This window comes from Macaca fascicularis, chromosome 19 (genome assembly GCF_037993035.2).
Source record: "Macaca fascicularis isolate 582-1 chromosome 19, T2T-MFA8v1.1".
In the NCBI taxonomy this organism is placed as follows: Eukaryota; Metazoa; Chordata; class Mammalia; order Primates; family Cercopithecidae; genus Macaca; species Macaca fascicularis.
In genome coordinates, this window is record NC_088393.1 from 17,438,777 (window position 1) to 17,464,444 (window position 25,668).

The 25,668-nt window shown below is 50.2% G+C and overlaps 1 protein-coding gene across 8 annotated transcripts in view; it reads left to right on the top strand.

The window, feature by feature from the left end:
- The window catches only part of MYO9B (myosin IXB), a 138,210-nt gene that overhangs the window by 45,751 nt on the left and 66,791 nt on the right, over positions 1-25,668 (top strand). For all 8 annotated transcript variants that reach the window (XR_012428537.1, XM_065535165.2, XM_074026312.1 and 5 more), the window contains exon 3: positions 22,018-22,112. Coding sequence is in view for 7 of the 8 variants with exons in the window: in XM_065535165.2 (XP_065391237.1) it covers positions 22,018-22,112 (95 nt within the window). In the remaining variant the exon portion in view is untranslated. The remainder of the gene's footprint in view (positions 1-22,017; positions 22,113-25,668) is intronic.

Below are 25,668 nucleotides of genomic sequence, written 5' to 3' on the forward strand. Positions count from 1 at the left end.
CCTGTCTTAGTAAATAAATATTAAATAAGTAAATAAAACGAAAGGATATTCATCTTGGCTCGCAAGTATATAAAGCAAGTTCAGTTCCTTGCTTTATACACAAGACACACGTAAATCAAAGAGCTTCAGGAAGTTAAAAACGAAAAGCAAGCACAGGTGTACCAGGCAGTGAGAAACAGAAGACAGCAGAGCTGCAATTCAGACATAGTTCAGGCCTCTGCACGTTACATGTGAGAAAGATTGGTTATGATGCCAAAAGCCTCACTTTGCAATAAAGGTATAATAGTTGTGAATATCTATGCACCAAACAACATAGCCACTGCCTTTATGCAGTAGAAAAAAAAATTTTTTTTTTTCTGAGATGGAGTTTCACTCTTGTCACCCAGGCTGGAGTGCAGTGGCACAATCTCAGCTCACTGCAACCTCCACCTCCCTGGTTCAAGCGATTCTCCTGCCTCAACCTCTGAAATAGCTGGGATTACAGGTGCATGCCATCACACCTGGCTAATTTTTGTATTTTTAGTAGAGACGGGGTTTCAACATGTTGGCCAGGTTGGTCTTGAACTCCTGACCTCAGGTGATCCATCTGTCTCGGCCTCCCAAAGTGCTGGGATTACAGGTGTGAGCCACCACGCCTGGCCACAAAGTAGAAATTCTAAAAGATACTAGGAGAAACACACACACAACTTGGTTAAGTAGACAGAAAATAGGCAAGGATGTTAAGACGCCCAAACCACATACTTAAGGCAGACATTGTGGCCATATCATGAACTCTAAGAGAATAAACCTCCTTACACATACGTGGAACATTCTCAAAAATCATTTTTCTTTTTCTTTTTTTTTTTTTTTTTTGAGACAGGGTCTCTTTGTCACCCCGACTGGAGGTCAGTGGTGCATTCTTGGCTCACTGCAACCTCAGTCTCCTGGGCTCAAGCGATCCTCTCACCTCAGCCTCCCAAACAGCTAGGATTACAGGCACTTACCACCCTCACGTCTGGCCAGTTTTTGTATTGTTTGTAGAGACAGGGTCTCACTATGTTGCCCAGGCTGGTCTTCAACTCCTGGCCTCAAGCAATCCTTCTAGCTTGGTCTCCAAAGTGCTAGGATTACCGGTGTGAGCCACCACACCTGGCCTCAAAAATCATTTCTGTATCAGTGTCAGGTGTTGTGGTACACACTTGTAATCCCAGCTGTTCAGGAGGCTGACGTAGGAGGATCACTTGAGCCCAGGAGTTCAGGACCAGCCTGGGCAACATAGCAAGACCCCATCTCTACAAATAAAAATCATTCCTATGTCAGGTAAAGAGAAAGCATTTATAACTTCCCAAAGTAGAACAATTACCAGTGACACTCTAACAATGCAATAAAACTACGTGGAATTTTTTTTTTAAGTAAACTTCTATTGAGCAACTCTTAGATGAAGAGATAGAAACACAGCCGGGCGTGGGGGCTCATGCCTGTAATTCCAGCAATTTGGGAGGCCAAGGCAGGCAGATCACCTGAGGTCAGGAGTTCGAGCTCAGCCTGGCCAACATGACAAAACGCCGTCTCTACTAAAAATGCAAAAATTAGCCAGGCGTAGTGGCGGGTACCTGTAATCCCAGCTATTCTGGAGGCTGAGGCAAGAGAATTGCTTGAATCTGGGAAGCAGAGGTTGCAGTGAGCCGAGATCGCACCACTGCCCTCCAGCCTGGTCAACAGAGTGAGACTCTGTCTCAAAAAAAAAAAAAAAGGTACAAACAAACCAAAATTGCAGGTTTTCTGAAAATCAATGACAAACACCCATATGTTATCAAAATCCATGGGCTATATTTAAAGCAATGGTAAGAGGACACCGCATAGCTGAACACACATTAGATCCACAAATAGGAAAGAGTGGAAGTAAATGAATTCATGTCCTATCTCAAGCTGAGAAAAAGAACAAAGTAACCCCCAAAGAGAATGATTTGGGCATCAAATGGGCAAGATGAGGCCAGGTCCGGTGGCTCACACCTGTAATCCCAGCACTTTGGGAGGCGGAAGCAGGCAGATCACTTGAGCTCAGGAGTTCGAGACCAGCCTGGGCAAGATAACGAAACTCCATCTCTACCAAAAATACAAAAACTTAGCCAGGCGTGGTGGCACATGCCTGTGGTCCTAGCTACTTGGAGGGCTGAGGTTGGAGAATCGCTTGAGTCTGGAGGGCAGAGGTTGCAGTGAGCCAAGATCAAGATCACGCCACTACACGCTAGCCTGGGCAACAGAGTAAGACCCCATCCCCCACCCCACCCCCCGAAAAAAATGGGTAAGATGAGCCCTAGGGGAAATATGATAAATTCTTCAGATGTTTTCACAGCCTTGAGAACCAAACAGGACCTTCTCCTATCAAAGCCTGGTTTGTTCTGTATTCTTTCTGTGACCTAGTACATGGTTTCGTGATAACCTAAACCCAAATTTAGTGACATATGTAAGATTTCAGTAACTTGTTTCACACTTGGGTTTTTGTTGTTATTTAAGGCTCCCCCTACCCCACCCCTGTAGGGTTTGCTGTCAGACTTTAGCGCATGGTAGGAGTCTGTCCTTCTTAAAGGGCCCCGTCCTAGCCCTGGGAGTCCTTGCTGCGTTTCAGTGTTTGCCGTGATGCTATCTGCGTCTGTGGCTGACAGTTGGTGTCCCTTGTGAACTGGGGCATATGGGGTTGGGAGCACTCAGCTCTCTGTACATCCCTGCTGTCTGTCCATCTGACCAGCAAGCAGCTATCGAGAGCCTGTCGGGGTGCCCCAAGCCCCTTGAGCAACCAGAAAAGAACAAAACCTGACTAGGCTAGGGGCCCTGGCGAGCTTCCACTTCCTCCTCTGCGAATGGGGGAGCCATGAGGTTGGGGTGACTCTTCCACTTCCTGCCCCCACATCCGCAGAGGCCAACTGAGCCTGCAGCTGCCTCCTGTGCAGGCTTGGGCTTGGGGGTGTGGGAAGTCCTGTCTTCCACCCCACAGCTGCCTCCTCACCTCCATGACACCCGCCCCCTTCCCAGGGTCTTCCTTGCGCCTGGCTGGCATCATCCCCGACACAGCCCCCACCAACCTCCTCATTGCCTCGGCCCCGCCTTCACCACAGCTCTGAACTCTGTTGAAAACATCAGCCCAACTTCTCACTTCCTCGCCTCCAGCCCTGCCTGCTGACCTCTGCTCCCAGCTCCTAGGGAGTCTCTTCTCACCCAGCCCTCCTTGAGCACATGACCCTGTGGACCCATTTTGTCCTGGGTGCTTCCCAGGCCTGCTTCTCCACCTCCCTGCCATGGCCTGGGGAGACCAGTCATCCAGGGCGACACTCACCTCCAGGCGACACTCACCTCCTGCCGACCCATCCTGCTGGAGCCGTGTCTGGGATCCCCAGAAAAGGGGGCATTTAACAGAGGATCCAGAACAGCGGCCCCTGGCCACTCTTTTCCCACAAAGACCAGACAGTCTATTTCACACAGGTCCTAGGGGCCACCCAGTCTCTGTCAGAATGACTTGACTCTGCTATTGGAACTCAAATGCAGGCTTAGGCCAGACCCAGACCGATGTGGCTGCGTGCCAGGAAAACGTCATTAGCTGCTGCTGAAAATTGAATTTCACATCAATTTCAGCCATCCAGAGATCTTTTGACTTTTTTTATTATTATTATTTGAGATGGAGTCTCACCCTGTTGCACAGGCTGGAATGCAGTGGTGCGATCCTGGCTCACTGCAGCCTCCGCTTCCCAGGTTCAAGGGATTTCCTGCCTCAGCTTCCCGAGTAGCTGGGACTACAGGCGCCCACCACCATGCCTGGCTAATTTTTGTGTTTTTAGTAGAAACGGGGTTTCACCATATTAGCCAGGCTAGTCTCAAACTCCTGACCTTGTGATCCACCCACCTCGGCCTTCCAAAGTGCTGGAATTACAGGCATGAGCCACCACACTCGCCCGATCTTTTGACGTTTTTTCTCCCCTAAGCATTTTTGGTTTTTTTTTTTTTTTTCGGATGGAGTCTTGCTCTGTCGCCCAGGCTGGAGTGCAGTGGCGCAATCTTGGCTCACTGCAACCTTCGCCTCCCAGGTTCAAGCAAGTCTCCTACCTCAGCCTCCCGAGTAGCTGGTACTATAGGTGCATGCCACGACGCCCAGCTCATTTCTTTTGTAGTTTCGTAGAGATGGGGTTTCACCATCTTGGCCAGGCTGGTCTCGAACTTCTGACCTTGTGGTCTCGAACTTCTGACCTTGTGTCCCACCCCCCTCGGGCTTCCAAAGTGCTGGAATTACAGGCGTGATACACCATTCCCGGCCGATGTTTTGACTTTTTTTCTCCCCTAAGCATTTTTTTTTTCCAGATGGAGTCTTGCTCTGTCACCCAGGCTGGAGTGCAGTGGCACAATCTTGGCTCACTGCAACCTTCACCTCCCAGGTTCAAGTGATTCTCCTGCCTCAGCCTCCCAAGTAGCTGGGACTACAGGTGCACACCACCACACCCGGCTAATTTCTTTTGTATTTGGATAGAGAAGGGGTTTCACCATGTTGGCCAGGCTGGTCTTGAACTCCTGACCTCAAGTGATCCTCCCTCCTTGGCCTCCCAAAGTGCTGGGATTATATGTGTGAGCTCCCACGCCCGACCCCCTAAGCATTTTTAAAATGTGAAAGCTGTCCCTAGAACATAGACTGTACAGTAATAGGTGACTGGCCGCACTTTGCAGACCCCTGATAGAGATCACTGGTACAAGGAGGGTGTCCTCCATGTGGCCACACCCATGCCCCTACCTGTTTGTGACCACTTTCCTGCCACACTGGCAGAGCTGAGCGGTGACAGCAGATGGGGCCAGAAATATTCACCACCTGCCCCTTTGCAGAACAAGTTCACTGGCCCCTGGTTCACACAGAAAATCCTGATTAATCCTCCATCTGCTAAGGCAGGGATTTTTCCAAAACCTTACCTTACAGGAGAGAAATCTGAAATCCAAGAGCCATGAACTAATTTGCCCAAATTGCCCAGCAGTAACCTTGAGCCTCCAACCCTCCCCCTGGCCACCAGAACCCACTGAATCTTGCAAAGTGTCTCAGCAGAAGTCGCCCTGCAACCTGGCTAGTCATGGGGGCTCACACCTGTACTCCCAGCATTTTGGGAGGCCGAGGTGGGAGAATCACTCGAGCCCAGGAGTTCAAGGCCGCCCTGGACAACATAGCAAGACCCTGTCTATACCGAAATTTTTTTTTTTTTAATCAGCCAGGCACAGTGGTATGCGCCAGTGGTCCCAGCTACTTAAGAGTCTAAGGAGGGAGGATCACTCAAGCCCAGGAGTTTGAGGCTGCAGTGAACTAGGATCGCGCCTTTGTACTCCAGCCTGGGTGACAAAGCAAGACCCTGTCTTGAAAAAAGAAATAGCCTGCAACCCCATGGCAACCTGGGGGTGTATTTCCCTGGCATTTCCATGAAGCACAGTCCCAGCTCCCAGTGGCTGCCCCATGGCTATTAGATTGGCAGACCTGGCAGAGCAGAACCCCCTGGCCCCTCGGGCCTCCTGGGACAGAGCACCGCCCACAGGGCTCCTGTGTCCATGAGAGCCTGGCACAGCCTTGGGATGTGGCCTCTGGCTGCCGGCTTGAACCACCCACGCGCAGGGTCACAGCTCTCATCTGGGTCTGACTGCTGTCAGTGTCCCCGGGAGGGCGTCCCCTACTCCGTGGCCTCGGACCAAGTGCTGTTTCAGGTAGAAAGTTCTGCTAGGAACTTGGAGAACACAGGAAAGAAATAACAGGAGTTCCAAGCTGGCTGCCAGGCCCTGGCCAGTGTCATGTGGCAGTCTCCACCTTACCATAGCTGGAAGGAGAAAGGACTTCTGCAAACTGAAAAGCAAGGAGACAGTCTCCCTCTTTCAGCCCCTTTCTTTAGGCTCTGTGGTGGCTCGATATTTGCAGATGTTCTTTCTCCAGCCGCAGCCTCTCAGGAATACTGGTCAGTCCTTCATCTCGGTGCCCGCATGGCATTGACCAGACAGGGGAGATCAGAAGTTGTGTGTGGCTCATGGTCTGAGCAGGGGGCAGAGGCTTCACGCAGAGATGGTGCTGCAGAGGGAGGAAGAAACAGCATCAAGGGGCTGGGCACAGTGGCTCACACCTGTGATACCAGCACTTTGGGAGGCGGAGGCAGGTGGATTGCCTGAGCTCAGGAGTTTGAGACCAATCAGCCTGGCCAACATGGTGAAACCCTGTCTCTACTAACAATACAATAAAATTAGCTGGGCGTGGTGGCAGGCTCCTGTAGTTGCAGCTACTCGGGAGGCTGAGACAGGAGAATCACTTGAGCCCGGGAGGTGGAGGCTGCAGTGAGCCAAGATCGTGCCACTGCACTCCAGCTTGGGCGACAGAGCGAGACGGAGTCTCAACAACAACAAAAAGAAACAGCATCAAGGCTCCGGGAAGCAGGCAGCCCACTCTGTCCAGGCAGGTCCAGGGAGGCTCCCAGAGGCCGAGACACCTGAGCTGTGGCTAAACGTGACCACATGTGTCAGGGCAGGTAGGCAGGGCATGGGCCTGCCCAGGCATGAGCCACCACACCCGCCCGATCAGGGCAGGGGAGCCAAGGATGCATCAGCCTCCTGCTCTTGGACTTCAGGGAGGCCGGCAGACCTTTTGGTGCCTCCGGCTCCTCATCCGAAATGGGGATGGCAAGTCTGCCTCTTAAAGGAATGCGAATTAAAGAGGGAGTCTTGAATCCCACAGCATATGCCCCTGGGGGGCCACTCCTCACCACAGGTCATGATATGTCATAGTCACTGTTCTCCCTAAAATGTTTTAGGGAGAATGTTTTTTTGTTTTGTTTTTTCAGATGGGATCTAACTCTGTTGCCCAGGCTGGAGTGCAGTGGTGCGATCATAGCTCACTGCAGCCTCAACCTCCTGGACTCAAGCAATCCTTCTCCCTCAGCCTTCTAAGTAGCTGGGACTACAAGTGTGTATCACCAGATCTGGCGAACTTTCCAATTATTTTTCTTTAAGAGACAGAGCCTTGCTATGTTGCCCAGCTGGTCCTGAATCCCTGGCCTCAAGCGATCCTCCTGGCTTGGCCTCCCAAAGTGCTTGGATCACAGATGTGAGCCACCTGCCTGGCCTCCCTAAAATGTTATCAGGCATTCCAACCAAGAGGAGAGCCATCCTTTAGATAGAAGATCTAGAATATTTTTTTCTTTTTTTTTTTTTGAGACGAAGTCTCGCTCTGTCGCCCAGGTTGGAGTGCAGTGGTGCAATCTCGGCTTACTGCAAGCTCCGCCTCCCGGGTTCATGCCATTCTCTTGCCTCAGCCTCCTGAGTAGCTAGGACTACAGGCGCCCGCCACCATGCCCAGCTAATTCTTTGCATTTTTTTTTTTTAATAGAGATGGGGTTTCACCGTGTTAGCCAGGATGGTCTCGATCTCCTGACCTCATGATCTACCCAACTCGGTCTCCCAAAGTGCTAGGATTACAGGCATGAGCCACTGCCCCCGGCCAGAAGATCTAGAAGTTTTGGCCAGGCACGGTGGCTCACGCCTGTAATCCCAACACTTTGGGAGGCCGAGGTGGGTGAATCACTTGAGGCTAGGAGTTCGAGACCACCCTGGCCAACATAGCAAGACCCCGTCTCTACTACCAGTAGAAAAATTAGCCGGGCATGGTGGTGCACACCTGTACTCCCCACTACTCAGGAGGCTAAGGCAGGAAGAACACTTGAACCTGGGAGGCGGAGGTTGCAGTGAGCCACCGCATTCTGGCCTGGGTGACAGAGCAAGACTTGGTCTCAAAAAAAAAAAAAAGAAGATCTAGAATTTCTGCCTACATAGGACGTTCAACCCTGGATGTCTCTTTTCAAAGATTCTCTGCTTGACCGAACATTAGACTTCTGAACCTTTTCCCAGTCCCATCTGAGCACTTCTTTGTAAAATCCAGTTTCAGCTGAGACCCTGCTAAGACAGTTTAACAGGAACCCTCCGTCCTTGAGAGCTGATCACGCTTGGTGTCTGATCGGACTCCTCATCTTCTCCCATACCCCAGGTACTATCTGATCACCCTGGCCTGTCTTCAGCAAGAATCCTGTTAGGTCGGTTTAGCTAGAAACTGCCATACACTCCATGTTTCCTCTTAGTGATTTTCCATCCACTGACGCCCACCCTGCTCCCTGGTTGCCCAAGCCATCTTCAGAGTTGAGCCCAATCGTTCTCCACACTGGAAGGCCCCATCACAATAGTGAGAATAAAGGCATCCTGCCCGTGTGTTCGTGAGTACCATTGAATAATACCTTTTTTTTTTTTTCTTTTTTGAGACAGAGTCTTGCTCTGTCACCCAGGCTGGAGTGCAGTGGCACGATCTCAGCTCACTGCAACCTCCACCTCCCACATTCAAGCGATTCTCCTGCCTCAGCTTCCCGAGTAGATGGGACTACAGGCGCCTGCCACCATGCCCGGCTAATTTTTGTATTTTTAGTAGAGACGGGGTTTCACCATGTTGACCAGGTTGGTCTTGAACTCCTGACCTCAAGTAATCTGCCCACCTCGGCCTCCCAAAGTGCTGGGATTACATGTGTAAACCACGGCGCCTGGCCCCATTGAATAATTCTTCTCTAGCTTTCTCAATTCAAGAAATCTTTTTAAATTGCCCAGAAGAAAAATCTCAGAGGCAGGGGCATTTGGAAGGCGGCCAGACTTCTTCCAGCTCTCAGTGTCCCTGGTGGGCACATGGCATCCCCACTGGACCCACGCCTAGGCCAGCCCTGTCAGAGGAAGGGGCAAGACTGCCTCTACGTTAGTTTTACCTAGAAACCGTGACTGGGGGGAAGCTGAATTATGACCAGTAGCTTTATGGATTTCTTCTGTGATATAAACTTTTCATGAGGTTTTTAAAAATTGTCTTTAATTTTTTTGGGGGGGTGGGGCGGGGCGGGTAACAGGGTCTCACTCTGTCATCCAGGCTAGAGTGTAATTAATGGCACAATCATGGTTCACTGCAGCCTCGACCTCCTGGGCTCAAGTGATCCTGCCATTTCGGCCCCCTGAGTAGCTGGGACTATAGGCATGCATCACTACGCATGGCTAATTTTTTCTTTTTTGTAGACATAGGATCTCACGGCTGTTCTTGAACTTCCTGGGCTCAGGTGATCTCCTGCCTTGGCCTCCCAGAGTGCTGGGATTGCAGGTGTGAGCCACTGCACCCGGCTTATTTTATTTCTTTCTTTTTTTTTTTTTTCCAAGACAGAGTCTTGCTCTCTCACCCAGGCTGGAGTGCAGTGGCGCGATCTTGACTCACTGCAACCTCCACCTCCTGGGTTCAAGCAATTCTCTCGCCTCAGCCTCCAAAGTAGGAGGGACTACAGGCGCGTGCCGCCACGCCTGGCTAATTTTTGCATTTTTAGTAGAGACGGGGTTTCACCATGTTGGCCAGTTTGGTCTTGAACTCCTGACCTCACGTGATCCACCCGCCTTGGCTTCTAAAGTGGTAGAATTACAGGTGTGAGCCACAACACCAGGGCTTATTTTATTTCTTTTCTTTTTTTTTTTTTTTTTGAGACAGAGTCTCGCTCTGTCGCCCAGGCTGGAGTGCAGTGGCGCAATCTTGGCTCACTGCAAGCTCCGCCTCCCAGGTTCATGCCGTTCTCCTGCCTCAGCCTCCTGAGTAGCTGGGACTACAGGCACCCACCATCACACCCGGCTAATTTTTTGTATTTTTAGTAGAGACAGGGTTTCACCGTATTAACCAGGATGGTCTAGATCTCCTGACCTTGTGATCTGCCCACGTCGGCCTCCCAAAGTGCTGGAATTACAGGCATGAGCCACCTCCCAGCCTGTTTTATTTCTAATTGATGAAAGTTGTATATATTCATCACATACAACATGACATTTTAAAATATGTATACATTGTGGAATGGGTCAATGGAGCTAATTAACATACGCGTTACCTGACATACTCAACATGTTTTGTGATGAAAGCACTTAAAATCTACTCTCTCAGGAATTTTCAAAATACAAAAATATTTACAGTCACCATGTTATACAATAGATTGTTTAAATATTTATTCCTCTCTCTAACTGAAATTTATATCCTTTGACCAGCATCTCCCCAACCCTGCCCCCACCCCCGGTAACCAGTATTCTACTTTCTACTTCTGTTTTTTTAAGACAGGGTCTTGCTCCATCACCCAGGCTGGAGTGCTGTGGCACAGTTCACTGCAGCCTCGAATTCCTGGGCCTAAGCGATCCTCTTGCCTCAGCTTCCTGAGTAGCTGGGACAACAGGTGTGTCCCACAACACCTAGCTAATTTTTTATTTTTGGTAAAGATGGGATGTCACTATGTTGCCCAGGCTGGTCTCAAAACTCCTGGCCTCAAGTGATCCTCCCATCTCTGCCTCCCAAAGTGCTGGGAGATTACAGGTGTGAACCACAGCACCAGCCCTACTTTGCACTTCTATGAGTTTTTTTTTTTTTTTTGGAGTGGGGGTACATGTGTAGTTTGTTACAGGGATATATTGGGTAATGGTTAGGGTTGCACTTCTAATATACCCGTCACTCAGATCTCGAACACTGTACCTAATAGGTAACTTTTCAACCCTCACTCCCTTCCCCCCTCCCACTATGAGTTCAGCTTTCAAAAATTCTACACCAATGAGATCATGTAGTATTTGCCTTTCTGTGCCTGGCTTATTAACATAGTATCCCTCAGCTTTATCCATGTTGCTGCAAATGACGGGATCTCTTTTTTTTTTTTTTTTTTTTGAGACAGAGTCTTGCTCTGTCACCCAGGCCAGAGTGCTGTGGCGCGATCTCAGCTCAGTGCAACCTCCACCTCCTGGGTTCAGACGATTCTCCTGCCTCAGCCTCCCAGGTAGCTGGGTTACAGGCACATGCCACCACGCCCAGCTAATTTTTGTGTTTTTAGTGGAGATGGGATTTCGCCATGTTGGCCAGGCTGGTCTTAAACTCTTGACCCCAAGTGATCCACCCGCCCCGGCCTCCCAGAGTGCTAGGATTACAGGAGTGAGCCACTGAACCCAGCTTATTCGTTCATCTGTTGATGGACACTTAGGTTGATTCCACGTCTTGGCTATTGTGATTAGTGCTGAAATGAACATGAGAATGCAAGCATTTCTTCCACGTACTGATGTCATTTCCTTTGGATATATACCCAGAAGTGGGATTGCTGGACCTAGTGAGATAATATTTTTTTTCCAAAGTTTGCAACTTATATTAGAAACATGTTTTTTATATCATAAAAGAAAAAAAAATGTGTTTCTGTGAAAGGAGAGGCCTTTTTTGGTTTTGAGCATGTCCAGTGCTGTGGGTTTTGTAGCCTTGGGGAACCATGGCATCCGCCTTCCGGGTGCGTATGCCAGATTATATCGCATAGATGCTGACACCGGGGTCCCATGTCCTCCCTCCTGTCCACTCTGGACCCCACATGATCCTCCAGGCACACCAGCCACCCCTTGTGCTTTGAGACTGTGCGAGCCCCTGGCCAGCCCAGCCGAGCAGCAACACAATAGCACCCCTCGCTGCGAGCGCCGGGCTGCACTTCCCCCTCGGATGTATAATAGCACCAACCGGATATTTTTAGATGGGCTTTGAAAAGTCGCAGTGTGCTGAGACCGCATACCAGACGCGTGAGGTCACCGGGCCTGGGAGCAGCCTGTGTGCATGGGTAATTGGTGCACGGGGTAATCGCAGAACCAGAAAGCCCGCCCTTGGGCAGCCACGGTGGTGGGAGGGGCCCCTCATATCCCAAAGGCGTTCCCTGTCGTGTGTCCCCAAGACACCAGGCCTGGCTGTGATATTAGAAGTCACTGCAGAGACTTGGCCGCTGGGTTTAAAGTGAGCACTGTGGCTCTTTAGGGTATGAATGTACATTTCTGGGACACCTCTGCCACAGACCAGGCTTTACACCAAGGTGGGGGGACCCCACTCAGAGAGGACCCATTTCCTGCTGCAGACACCCCAGGGCAACCAACAGGACTGTCCTCCCCCCCTCACCCTCGAGGACAGGCATCCCTTCGCCATCTGCTTATAGTTAGGCCAAGTAAGGGGAGCTTTCTGTGCCCCTTCCTGGGACATTATTTTAGGGTTTGCCTGACAGATCTCTTTGAATTGAGCTTGATTGGGAGGAGAGTCTGGTCATGGGACCACATAGGCGAGGCTGGGCTTCGTGCTGTCAGACACGGAGCAAGGAGGAGGGCCTAGGCCTGGGCACCGGTCCCCAGGCTGAAGCTCATTTCCTGCGTGAGCTCCAGACTATGGCCCTGCAGGGTCCCGTGAGCATCCAAGGAAACGAGGGAGTCGGTGCCGCGAGACTGCGGACTCCAAACAACAACAACAAAAAACACAGTTCTCCAGCTACCCCCTGGACAGCTGGAAATGAAACCTAGAAAGACCGCAGGGATCTCCTCAGCACCTAGAATGCAGCGTGCACAGGAGCCTATGGAAGGGACAGAGGGACCAGTGAGCCCCAACTACCCAGCCCTGCAACCCCCTTTTATTTCCGTCTGTGTACATCAGTGCTCCCCAGCCGGGGTGATTTGGCGATCTCTGGGCACAGTCTTTGGTTATCCCAGATGGCGTCGGGTAGGTGGAGGCCAAGGATGCTGTTCAACACTGTGTAGTGCACAGGACGCCCCCATCACCCAGGGTGGTTCACCCCCCAAAAGTCCCATAGGCACCCAGGAAAGCCAACTTCACCAGCAGAGCCCCTGGTGGCTCCCACCCACCGACAAGCCCCCCGGGTTTCATTAGACCCTCCAGAGACTGTTTCAAAGTTCAGCAGGTCAGACCGGACCCAGTGGCTCACACCTGTAATCCCAGCACTTTGGGAGGCCGAGATGGAAGGATCACTTGAGTCCAAGAGCCCCAGACCAACCAGGGTAACATAGTGAGATTCGTGTTGACAAAAATCATTTTTAAAATTAGGCTGGGGGCAGTGACTCACGCCTGTAATCCCAGCACTTTGGGAAGCCGAGGAGGGTGGATCACCTGAGGTCGGAAGTTCAAAACCAGCCTGACCAACGTGGAGAAACCCCATCTCTACTAAAAATACAAAATTAGCTGGATGTGGTGGCGCATGCCTATAATCCCAGCTACTCGGGAGGCTGAAGCAGGAGAATCGCTTGAACCCAGGAGGCGGAGGTTGCAGTGAGCCAAGATTGCGCCATTGCACTCCAGCCTGGGCAACAAAAGCGAACTCTGTCTCAAAAAAAAAAAAAAAAAAACAAATTAGCCAGGCACGGTGATGCATACCTGTGGTCTCAGCTCATTAGGAGGCGGAAATGGGAGGCTCGCCTGAGCCTAGGGGTCGAGGTTGAGGCTGCAGTGCGCTATGGTCGCACCACTTAAACTCTAACCTAGGCGACAGACTGAGACCCTGTCTCCCTGCCTTAAAAAAAAAAAAAAAAAAAAAAATCAACAGGTGAGCAAGGTTCATGTAGTGACCCAGTCCCCCCCACCAAAAGCACCCGGCTACTGCCCAGACCCCCTTCTCTGTAGAGGGCCAGGTCATCTCTCTCTCTGGGGCCCCCTCCTTCTCACCTTCCTGCTTGGCTCCGTGCCCCCATGATCTCGAGCTCCTCCCTGTTTCCTTGTCCCGTGACCCAAAGAGCCAGCTCCTTGAGGAGCGTGACCCGCACACGGGTCCAGCCACTGCTACTATCCGGGCTTCAAGCTCTGCCCGAGGCTTTGCAGCTGAATGGAGCCTTCTCCAAGGGAGTATCTGGGCCTTGCATGGTCAGATCCTTTTTTTTTTTTTTTTTTTTTTGGAAACAGAGTCTCGCTCTGTCGCCCAGGCTGGAGTGCAGGAGTGCAAATGTAGCTGCAGCCTCAACCTTCTGGGCTGAAGCAATCCTCCCACCTCAGCCTCCAAAGTAACTGGAACTACAGGCACCCACTACCATACCTGGCTCTTTTTTTCTTTTTCTTTTTCTTTTTTAATACTTCAAGTTCTGGGATACATGTGTAGAACGTGCAGTTTTGTTACATGGATGCACACATGCCATGGTGGTTTGCTTGCACCCATCAACCCATCACCTACATTAGGTATTTCTTCTAATGCTATCCCTCCCCTAGCCCCCCACCCCCCACAGGCCCCGGTGTGTGGTGTTCCCCTCCCTGTGTCCGTGTGTTCTCATTGTTCAACTCCCACTTATGAGTGAGAACATGCAGTGTTTGGTTTTCTGTTCCTGTGTTTGTTTGCTGAGAATGACGGTTTCTAGCCTCATCCATGTCACTGCAAAGGACATGAACTCATCCTTTTTTATGGCTGCATAGTATTCCGTGGCATATATGTGCAACATTCTCTTAATCCAGTCTATCATTGATGGGCATTTGGGTTGGTTCCAAGTCTTTGCTATTGTGAATAGTGCTGCGATAAACGTACATGTGCATGTGTCTTTATAGCAGCGTGATTTATAATCATTTGGGTATATGCCCGGTAATGAGATTGCTGCATACCTGGCTAATTTTTTTTTGTTGTTTTTTCTAGATTTGGGGTTTTGTCGTGTTGCCCATGCTGGTTTTGAACTCCTGGCCTCAAGCCATCCTCCTGCCTCGGCCTCCCAAAGTGCTGGATTACAGGCATGACCACTGTGCCCAGCCAGTCAGTTGCATTTTTAATGGGACTTCCCCCTTCAGGCTGCCCCACAAAAGCCTCCACTCAGTGGTCAGCCAGTGTCTTAATCTGTTTGGGCTACTGTCACAGAATATGGTTACGCATAGCTTACCTATGGGAGAAATGCGTCATTGGGTGATTTTGTGGTCATGCAAACATCCTAGAGTGAACTTACACAAACCTAGATGATATAACCTACTACACACTTAGGCTGTAGGTGTTTGGTTTTTTTTGGTTTTTTTTTTTGAGACGGAGTCTCGCTCTGTCCCCCAGGCTGGAGTGCAGTGGCCGGATCTCAGCTCACTGCAAGCTCCGCCTCCCGGGTTTACGCCATTCTCCTGCCTCAGCCTCCCGAGTAGCTGGGACGACAGGCGCCCACCATCTCGCCCGGCTAGTATTTTGTATTTTTTAGTAGAGACGGGGTTTCACTGTGTTAGCTAGGATGGTCTCGATCTCCTGACCTGGTGATCCGCCCATCTCGGCCTCCCAAAGTGCTGGGATTACAGGTTTGAGCCACCGCGCCCAGCACTGTAGATGTTTAGTAGGTTATATACTAATAGGTGTGTTAGTATATAACCACTAATAGGGTATACCTATACAAATAGATGTAGCTGGCTGGGTGCAGTGGCTCACGCCTGTAATCCCAACACTTTGGAAGGCCAAGGTAGGTGGATCGCCTAAGGTCAGGAGTTCAAGACCAGCCTGGCCTCAAACTGTGGTGAAACTCTGTCTCTATTTTAAAATGCAAAAATTAGCTGGGCGTGGTAGCTCGTGCCTGTAGTCCTAGTTACTGTGGAGGCTGAGACAGGAGGATCACTTGAACCTGGGAGGCGGAGGTTGCAGTGAGCCGAGATTATGCCACTGCACTCCAGCCTGGGCAACAGAGTAAGACTCGATTTCAAAAAAAGCAAAAACAAATAGGTATAGCCCATTGCTTCTAGGCTGCAAACCTGTACAGCATGTTACCTTACTGAATACTGTGGGCAGTTGTAACACAATGGTAAATATTTGTGTATCTAAACATAGGCCAGGCCTGGTGGCTCATTCCTGTAATCCTAGCACTTCGCAAGGCCTATGCAGGAGAATCACTTGAACCCAGGAGGTCGAGGCTGCAGTGAGCCAAGATCACACCACCGCACTCCAACCTGGGCGACAGACCAAGATTCTGTCTCTAAATAGATAGACTGGTTACTTTGGCTCACACCTGTAATCCCAACACTTGGAGAGGCCAAAGTGAGCAGATTGCTTGAGCCCAGGAGTTTGAGACTGGCCTGGGCAACACAGTGAAACCTCTTCTCTATAAGAAAATAAGCCAGGTGTGCTGCCACGTGCCCGTAGTCTCAGCTACCTGGGAGCTTGAGGCAGGAGGATCACCTTGAGCTCTGGAGGTTGAGGCTGCAGTGAGCCATGATCATGCCACCGCACTCTAGCCTGGGCAACAGAGTGAGACCCTGTCTCAAAACAAAGATTGGGTGGATGGATGGATGGATGGAAACATAGAAACAGTACAGTAAGAATACAGTATTATAACCTTATGGGACCACCGTCGTATATGCAGTCCATCGTTCGATCGTCATTGCTGTGTAGTGCATGACTGTATCACGTAGACCAGGTGGTTCAAACAACAGAAATATATTCTCACAGTTCTGGAAGTGAGAAGTCCAAGGTCAAGGCTCTGGCAGATTTGCTGTCAGGTGAAAGCCCACTTCTTGGTTCATCGATGGCGTTTTTTCCATGCCCTCACATGGTGGAAGGAGTGAGGGAGCTCTCTGGGGGCCTCTTCTATAAAGGCACTAATCCCATTCATGAGGGCCCCATGTAAGTGACCTCATCACCTTCCGAAGACCTTACCTCCTGAACGTATCACCTTAGGCTTAGAGTTCAACATATAAAGTTTGTCAGGGGCGAGGCATGGTGACTCGAGCCAGTAATCCCAGCACTTTGGGAGGCCGAGGCGAGGAGATCACTTGGGGTCGGGAGTTCGAGACCAGCCTGGCCAGCATGGTAAAACCCCGTCTCTACTAAAAATACAAAAATTAGCCGAGCGCAGTAGCATGTGCCTGTAATCCCAGCTACTCAGGAGGCTGAAGCACAAGAATCACTTGAACCCAGGAGGCGGAGATTGCAGTGAGCCGAGATCGCACCATTGCGCTCCAGCCTGGGCAACAAGAGCAAAACCCTGTCTCAAAAAAAAAAAAAAAATTGGTGAGGGACACAGACATGAAGTCCATAACAACCAATATCCATCCCCCTGTGGAATGAGGCCTTCAGGAAGATCCTGTCTCTCTGTGTCATTGTGTCTCCGGTTTCTGCCTCCCCGGCGTGCTTGGCCACCACCTTCACCACCCCCTACAATGGGACCTTGGCAATGGCCTTGCCACTTCCTTCACACTGTGGCCTTGCGCTCTCCTATCCTCCCTAGGCTCCCCCGCCTCTCAAACGGGAACATCACTGCTGCCAGACTTTCCACGTGTGGCGTGCCCAGGGTGTGCCCCCTGTCCCTGTGCCCTCCCCTTGCCATGTCACCTCTTCCCCAAACCTAATGGTCACAAGGACTGGGATAGTGGAACACCAGGCCCCAGGACCAGCTCTGCCGCCTCTCTCTCATCTGCCAGGCCTCACAGCCCGCATCTTGCTGGCTTCACCCCATCTTCTTTCTCCCTAAACAAAAGAGGCCCCCATCTTCCCCCAGCCACCACCTCTTCCCAGCTTCTCTGTCCTGTGCCAGGCACCTTCCCTGCCTCGAGTTCCCCCAGGGCTCCATCTTAAACACTCTGGAGCAGTAAGTCCCTCATGGGAAGGGGGCACCCCAGGAATCTGGACAGAGAGTAGGTGTCCCCCATCTTCATTCAGGTGATGGTTACATGGAAGGCCCCAGAGGGGACCCCTACACACTCCCTGCACTGCACACACTTCCCTGTATGTGTGGGCTCGTCAGTACAGAGCAAAAAGATTGTCCTGTGAAAAAGGAATGAAACATTGAGCCACCGTGCCTGTCATCACAGCCCTTTGGGAGGCCGAGGCGGGAGGATTGTTTGAGGCCGGAAGTTCACCACCAGCCTGGGCAACATAGAGAGACGTGGTCTCTACAAAAAATGTTTAAAATTGGCCGGGCGCGGTGGCTCAAGCCTGTAATCCCAGCACTTTGGGAGGCCGAGATGGGCGGATCACGAGGTCAGGAGATCGAGACCATCCTGGCTAACACGGTGAAACCCCGTCTCTACTAAGAAATACAAAAAATAGCCGGGCGAGGTGGCAGCGCCTGTAGTCCCAGCTACTCGGGAGGCTGAGGTCGGAGAATGGCGTGAACCCGGGAGGCGGAGCTTGCAGTGAGCTGAGATCCGGCCACTGCACTCCAGTCTGGGCTACAGAGCGAGACTCCGTCTCAAAAAAAAAAAAAAATTTTTTAAATTAGCCAAGCATGGTGGCCTGCACCTGTGGTCCCAGCTACTTGGGAGGCTGAGGCAGGAGGATTGCTTGAGCCCAGGAGGTTGAGGCTTGTAGTGAGCTATGATTACACCACTGCACTCCAGCCTGGGCGACAGAGCAAGACCCTGCCTCTTAAATTAAAAAAAAAAAAAAGAAAGAAAAAAGAAGGCCGGGCGCGGTGGCTCAAGCCTGTAATCCCAGCACTTTGGGAGGCCGAGACGGGCGGATCACGAGGTCAGGAGTTCGAGACCATCCTGGCTAACACGGTGAAACCCCGTCTCTATTAAGAAATACAAAAAACTAGCTGGGCGAGGTGGCGGGCGCCTGTAGTCCCGGCTACTCGGGAGGCTGAGGCAGGAGAATGGCGTAAAAACCCGGGAGGCAGAGCTTGCAGTGAGCTGAGATCCGGCCACTGCACTCCAGCCTGGGCGACACAGCGAGACTCCGTCTCAAAAAAAAAAAAAAAAAAAAGAAAAAGAAAAAAGAAAAGAAAAAAGCAGCAGCAACCATACACAAAAGGCCGTACAGTGTATGACCTCATTGACCTGAAATACCCACAACAGGAAGCAGATTGGTGGTTGTCAGGGACTAGGGGAGGGAAATGGGGAGGGACTGCTGATGGGGACAGTCTCCTTTTAGGGGGATCAGAATGTTCTGGAACCAGATAAAGGCGATGGCTGCACAACATTGTGAATGTACTAAATGCCACTGAATTGTACACTTTAAAATGGTTAATTGTATGTTATGTTAGTTTTACCCCAATTTTTTTTTTTTTTTTTTTTTTTTTTTTTTGAGACGGAGTCTCGCTCTGCTGCCCAGGCTGGAGTACAGTGGCCGGATCTCAGCTCACTGCAAGCTCCGCCTCCCGGGTTCACACCATTCTCCTGCCTCAGCCTCCCGAGTAGCTGGGACTACAGGCGCCTGCCACCTCACCCGGCTAGTTTTTTTGTATTTTTTAGTAGAGACGGGTTTCACCGTGTTAGCCAGGATGGTCTCGATCTCCTGACCTCATGATCCGCCCATCTCGGCCTCCCAAAGTGCTGAGATTACAGGCTTGAGCCACCACGCCTGGCCCCCAATTTTTTTTTAAATTGCTCTTTGAACCCACTTATCTTCCCACCAAACTGTAGGGCTCCTCGAAGGAGCTTCCACATACCCTGCCTTGTGTCCAGCAGTGAACCCAGAGTCCAGATCAGCCCAAAATTCCTGCTGCAAAGAGCCCAATAGGCAATATTTTTGCCTTTGCAGACTAGATGGTAGTGTCTGTTGCAACACAATTGAATGAGCCTGGCGTACACCAGTAAAACTTTATTGATGGACGCTGAAATATGAAGAGGTTTTTCACACCAGGAAATATTCTTCTTTGGGTTTTTGTTTGTTTCTTGTTTTGCCATTTACAAATGTGAAAATCATTCTTGGCTCACAGGCAATTAAAAAAACAAGCATCAGACCAGATTTGACCCACAGGGTGTGGTTTACCCTATCAGATGAATGATTATAACTGAAAAGAATTCAGGCAATTGCCATTTTTAATGTCAGAGACTTAAACCTTGAACACCAGCCAGGCACGATGGCTCATGCCTGTAATCCCAGTACTTTGGGAGGCCAAGGCGGGCAGATCACCTGAGGTCAGGAGTTTGAGACCAGCCTGGACAACATGGGAAAACCTCATCTCTACTAAAAATGCAAAAGTTAGCCAGGCATGGTGGCACACACCTGTAATCCCAGCTACCCAGGAGGGTGAGCCACGAGAATCGCTTGAACCCAGGAGGCAGAGGTTGCAGTGAGCTGAGATCATGCCATTGCACTCCAGCCCGGCAACAGAGTAAGGACTCTGTTTCAAAAAAAAAAAACTTGAGCACCTTACACAACCTCAGACACAAAGATAAAGAGAGAAATGTTGGAATGGGCCTTGACTATAGACCTCTGTATTTTCCAGGTCTTATCTGGGCTTCTAAGTGACTTATAGCCTACTGTCTCAGGAATAAGTGAGTATCCTCAAAGCCCAGAAGGAGGAAGGCCCAGGGCTCCAGGCTGAGGCCTATAGCAGCTCCATCCTCGCTGGAGCCTGTTATCCTTAGCAAACCAACACAGGAACAGAACACCTAATATTGCATGTTCTCACTTACAAGTGGGAGCTAAATAGGGAGAACTCATGTTCACACAGAGGGGAACAGCAGACAGTGGGGCCTCCTGGAGGATGGGAAAAGGGAGAAGAGCAGAAAAAAATAACTATGGGGCCGGGCGCAGTGGCTCACGCCTGTAATCCAAGCACTTTGAGAGGCCGGGCCAGGCGGATCACGAGGTCAAGAGATCGAGACCATCCTGGCCAACGTGGTGAAACCCCATCTCTACTAAAAATACAAAAATTAGCTGGGCGTGGTGGCACATATCTGTATTCCTAGCTACTTGGGAGGCTGAGGCAGGAGAATTGCTTGAACCTGGGAGGCGGAGGTTTCAGTGAGCCGAGATCGTGCCACTACACCCCAGCCTGGGCAACAGAGCAAGAGTCTGTCTCCAAAAAAAAAAAGAAAGAAAGAAAAAGAAAAAATAACTATTGGATACTAGGCTTAGTATCTGGGTGACAAAATAATCTGTACAGCAAACCCCTGTGATACGAATTTACCTACTTAACAAACCTGTGTGTGTACCCCAAAACCTTAAAAGTTAAGGCGGGGCATGGTGGTACATGCCTGTGGTCGCAGCTACTTGGGAGGCTGAGGCGGGAGGATCCCTTGAGCCTGGGAGACAGAGGTTGCAGTGAGCCGAGATCGTGCCACTACACTCCAGCCTGGGTAACAGAGCGAGACCCCGTCTCAAAAATAATATTAAAAGGTTGAAAAATAAAGTTTATTTAGACAACAAATAAATAAAATGATGTTTTTGCAAATTATGTCACAATCTGAAAAATATTAACTAAATAAACCAAGGCCGGATACGATGGCTCTTGCCTGTAATTTCAGCACTTTGGGAGACCGAGGTGGGTGGATCACTTAAGCTCAGGAGTTCCAAACCAGCCTGGGCAACATGGCAAAACCCCATCTCTGCAAAACCTTAGCCAGACGTGGTGGCGCATGCCTGTGGTCCCAGCTGCTCGGGAGGCTGAGGCAGGGGGATCGCTTCAGCCCAGGAGGCAGAGGTTACAGTAAGCCAAGATCGCAACACTGCACTCCAGCCTGGGTGACGTTGTGTGACCCTGTCTCAAACAAAAAAAAGAAAGAAAGAAAATGGGCTACTCTCTGCTTACTGGGTAGCCCTGCTTTGCAGGAACAGTTAAAGAAAAAATAAGAGGCCGGGGGTGGTGGCTCATGCCTGTAATCCCAGCATTTTGGGAGGCCGAGGCGGGCAGATTGCCTGAGCTCAGGAGTTCAAGACCAGCCTGGGCAACATGGTGAAACCCAATCTCTACTAAAAATACAAAAAATTGGCCAGGCGTGGCAGTGTGCGCCTGTAATCTCAGCTACTCGGGAGGCTGAGCCAGGAGAATTGCTTGAACCCGGGAGACGGTGGTTGCAAAGAGCCGAGATCATACCCTTGCATTCCAGCCTAGGCGACACAGCAAGACTCCATCTCAAAAAAAAAAAAAGAAAAAGAAAAAATAGAGACCGGGCACAGTGACTCATGCACTTTGGGAGGCTGAGGCGGGCAAACTGCCTGAGCTCAGGAGTTCGAGATCAGCCTGGACAACATGGTGAAACCCCATCTCTACTAAAATACAAAAAATTAGCTGGCATGGTAGCGCGTGTCTGTAGTCCCAGCTACTCAGGAGGTTGAGGCATGAGAATTGCTTAAACCCAGGAGGCAGAGGTTGCAGTGAGCTAAGATTGTGTCACTCCAGCCCACGTGACAGAGCGAGACTGTCTCCAAGAGAAAAAATAGATAAATTGAACAATACAAAATAAAAATAAAGGCACAGTGTAAAATGAAAGGAAAAAAAAGAAAAATTCCATCCTCCTGATCTGAAAACCTGCTTTTGATTTCGTTGCAGGCTTTTGGAAACGCCAAGACAGCCCACAACAACAACTCCAGCCGGTTTGGGAAGTTCATCCAAGTCAGCTACCTGGAGAGTGGCATTGTGAGAGGGTGAGTCAGTGTCCCGGGGTCCCTACTGGTGGGAGCCGGCCCCACGCGCTGTTGCTTCCCGACACATATGGGAGTGAGATGTGGAGATCATGGCTGTGCGAATGTTTATGCTTTGTACAGGAGAGCGAGTGTGATTTAAAGTCTTTGACGTGAAGGTCTGGAGCAGTAGGTTGAGGTAGGAAATGTGGGCAGGGTCTGGGGGACATGGCTAGAGGTAATGGGCTTTACCGAAAACAGGCAAGGACAACAGCGCAGCCCATTTCTTGTCTTGATAAAGTTTCAAATTTAGTAGGTCTTAGGGGTGTCACAGGCAATAGGGATATAGACTCTGGCCTTTGCCAAACATGTGTCCCTTCAGCCAGAAAATGACAAGCATGGCCGGGCGCGGTGGCTCAAGCCTGTAATCCCAGCACTTTGGGAGGCCGAGACGGGCGGATCACGAGGTCAGGAGATCGAGACCATCCTGGCTAACACGGTGAAACCCCGTCTCTATTAAGAAATACAAAAAACTAGCCAGGCGAGGTGGCGGGCGCCTGTAGTCCCAGCTACTCGGGAGGCTGAAGCAGGAGAATGGCATGAACCTGGGAGGCGGAGCTTGCAGTGAGCTGAGATCCGGCCACTGCACTCCAGCCTGGGCGACAGAGCGAGACTCCGTCTCAAAAAAAAAAAAAAAAAAAAAAAAGAAATACAAAAAACTAGCCGGGCGAGGTGGCGGGCGCCTGTAGTCCCAGCTACTCGGGAGGCTGAGGCCGGAGAATGGTGTGAACCCGGGAGGCGGAGCTTGCAGTGAGCTGAGATCTGGCCACTGCACTCCAGCCTGGGTGACAGAGTGAGACTCCGTCTCAAAAAAAAAAAAGAAAGAAAGAAAATGACAAGCAGAGAGCAGCAAAGTGAGGTGGTTGTGCATTGGGAATACTGAAGGGTGGGTGGGTGGATAGACTCATGAGGGGATGGATGGATGGAGGATGGATGGATGGATGGATGGATGGCTGGGTTGGTTGGTTAGACAGACAGATGGATTCATGGGTGAATGGATTTTCAGGTAGATGGATGGACAGATATATGGATGGGTGGGTGGGTGGATGTATGTATGGATGGATGGATGGATGGATGGATGGATGGATGGATGGATGGATTCATGCATGGATGGCTGAAGGGATGGATAGATTAATTCTTGGGTGAATGGATTCATGAGTGGATGGATGAATAGATTCATGAATGGGTGGGTGGGTGGGTGGATGGATGGATGGATGGATGGATAGATAGGTTAATGGGTGAGTGGATTTATGGGTGGATGGATGGATTCATGAATGGATCTACCTGTACACTCATGAATCCATCCATCACAGGTGAATGGGTAGATTCATGGTAGGTGGATGAGTAAATGGGTAGATTCATATAATGAATGGGTGGGTGAATGGGTGGATGGATGGATGGATGAATGGATGGATGGTTGGTTAGACAGACACATGGATTCATGGGTGAATGGATTTTCAGGTAGATGGGTGGACAGATTTATGGATGGGTGGATGGATGGATGGATGGATGGATGGATGGATGGATGGATTCATGCATGGATGGCTGAATGGATGGATAGATTAATTCTTGGGTGAATGGATTCATGAGTGGATGGATGAATAGATTCATGAATGGGTGGGTGGGTGGATGGATGGATGGATAGATAGGTTAATGGATGAGTGGATTCATGGGTGGATGGATGGGTTCATGGGTAGGTGGATGAGTACATGGGTAGATTCATATAATGAATGGGTGGGTGGGTGGGTGGATGGATGGATGGATGGATGGATGGATGAATAGATAGGTGGATTTATGCGTGAGTGGATTCATGGGTGGCTGGATAGATGGATTCATGGGTGGATGGATTTACAAGTAGATGGATAGATTCATAGGTAGGCGGTTGAATAAATGGGTAGAGTTGTGGGTGTGTGGATGAGTGGATGGATGGATAGATAGACGGATTCATGGGTGGACAGATTCATGGATGGATAAGTACATGGATTATTCATAGATGGATGGGTAGATTCATGGGTAGGTAGATGAATAAATGGGGAGATTTGTGGATGTGTCATTTAGCAAATGGATAGATTCATGGGTAAATTGGATGGGCTTGATCAGTGGATGTATGGATCCATTGATGGATAGATGAGTACTTAGATGGCATCTGACAGGGTCCAAGGCCTGGATACTCACAAGGATCCCCCACCTAACTACAGATTCTCGTTTGAGGGGCTGCTGTGTCAGTGGGATTTGTAAAGGTCCCAAGATTTTGTCTGTCTGAACCTGACTGATGATCATTTCAACTGATGGTCCATATTCAAGATACAAGCAGGCACATTGTTCTCCTGAACCCTTCCGCCTCTAGCTTCATTCCTTTTTCCCACTGCCCAGGCTCCAGTAGGCAGTGGTGTAGGTGAGTGGCCCTTGACAAATGTCAGGGGCTGCTCTGGCCCCTCGGCCTCAGCCCCCACAAGGCAGTCAGTGGCCCCCCAACTCTTACCATCTGCCCACACAGGTGTGCCCAGTTCATCAGAGACACCTGGAACAGCCACTTGTCCCACCTGTCTTCCAGGCCCTGACCTTCTCTCCATGAAGACCCCACCTTTTTCACTTCATATTTTGGGGGTTAAAATACACAACATAAGGCCGGGCATGGTGGCTCACACCTGTAATCCCAGCACTATAGGAGGCTGAGGCAGGTGGATCACCTGAGGTCAGGAGTTCAAGACCAGCCTGTCCAATGTGGTGAAACCCCCGTCTCTACTAAATTAGCCAGGCATGATGGCAGGCAACTGTAATCCCAGCTACTCGGGAGGCTGAGGCAGGAGAATCGCTTGAACCCAAGAGGCGGAGTTTGCAGTGGGCCAAGATCATGCCACTGCACTCCAGCCTGAGCGACAAGAGCGAAAGTCCATCTTAAAAAAAAAAAATTAGCTGGGCGTGGTGGTGCATGCCTGTGATCCAGAAATTACAGGTGTGAGCCACTGCACCCAGACACTATGTTTAGTTTTTCTTTCTTTTTTTTTTTTTTTTTTTTAAAGACGGAGTTTTGCTCTTATTGCCCAGGCTGGAGTGCAGTGGCGCAATCTCGGCTCACCGCAACCTCCGCCTCCTGGGTTCAAGCAATTCTCCTGCCTCAGCTTCCTGAGTAGCTGGAATTACAGGCATGTACTACCACGCCCAGCTAATTGTATATTTTTGGTAGAGATGGAGTTTCTGCATGTTGGTCAGGCTGGTCTCAAACTCCCGACCTCAGGTGATCTGCCTACCTTGGCCTCCCAAAGTGCTGGGATTACAGGCGTGAGCCACCACGCCTGGCCGTTTAATTTTTTAAGAAGCCGCCATACTGTTTCCCACAGAAGCCACACCATTTTACCTTCCCATCAGCAATGCACAAAGGTCCCCACCTCTTATCTTTGATTTTATTTTTCTTCCCATGGGTCCGTCTTTTGTACGATCCTATCTGCCACATTGCAGAGATTTTTAGCCCACAGGAAGCGTTCAGGGTACCTTGTTGGGAAGATGACACAGATACTGT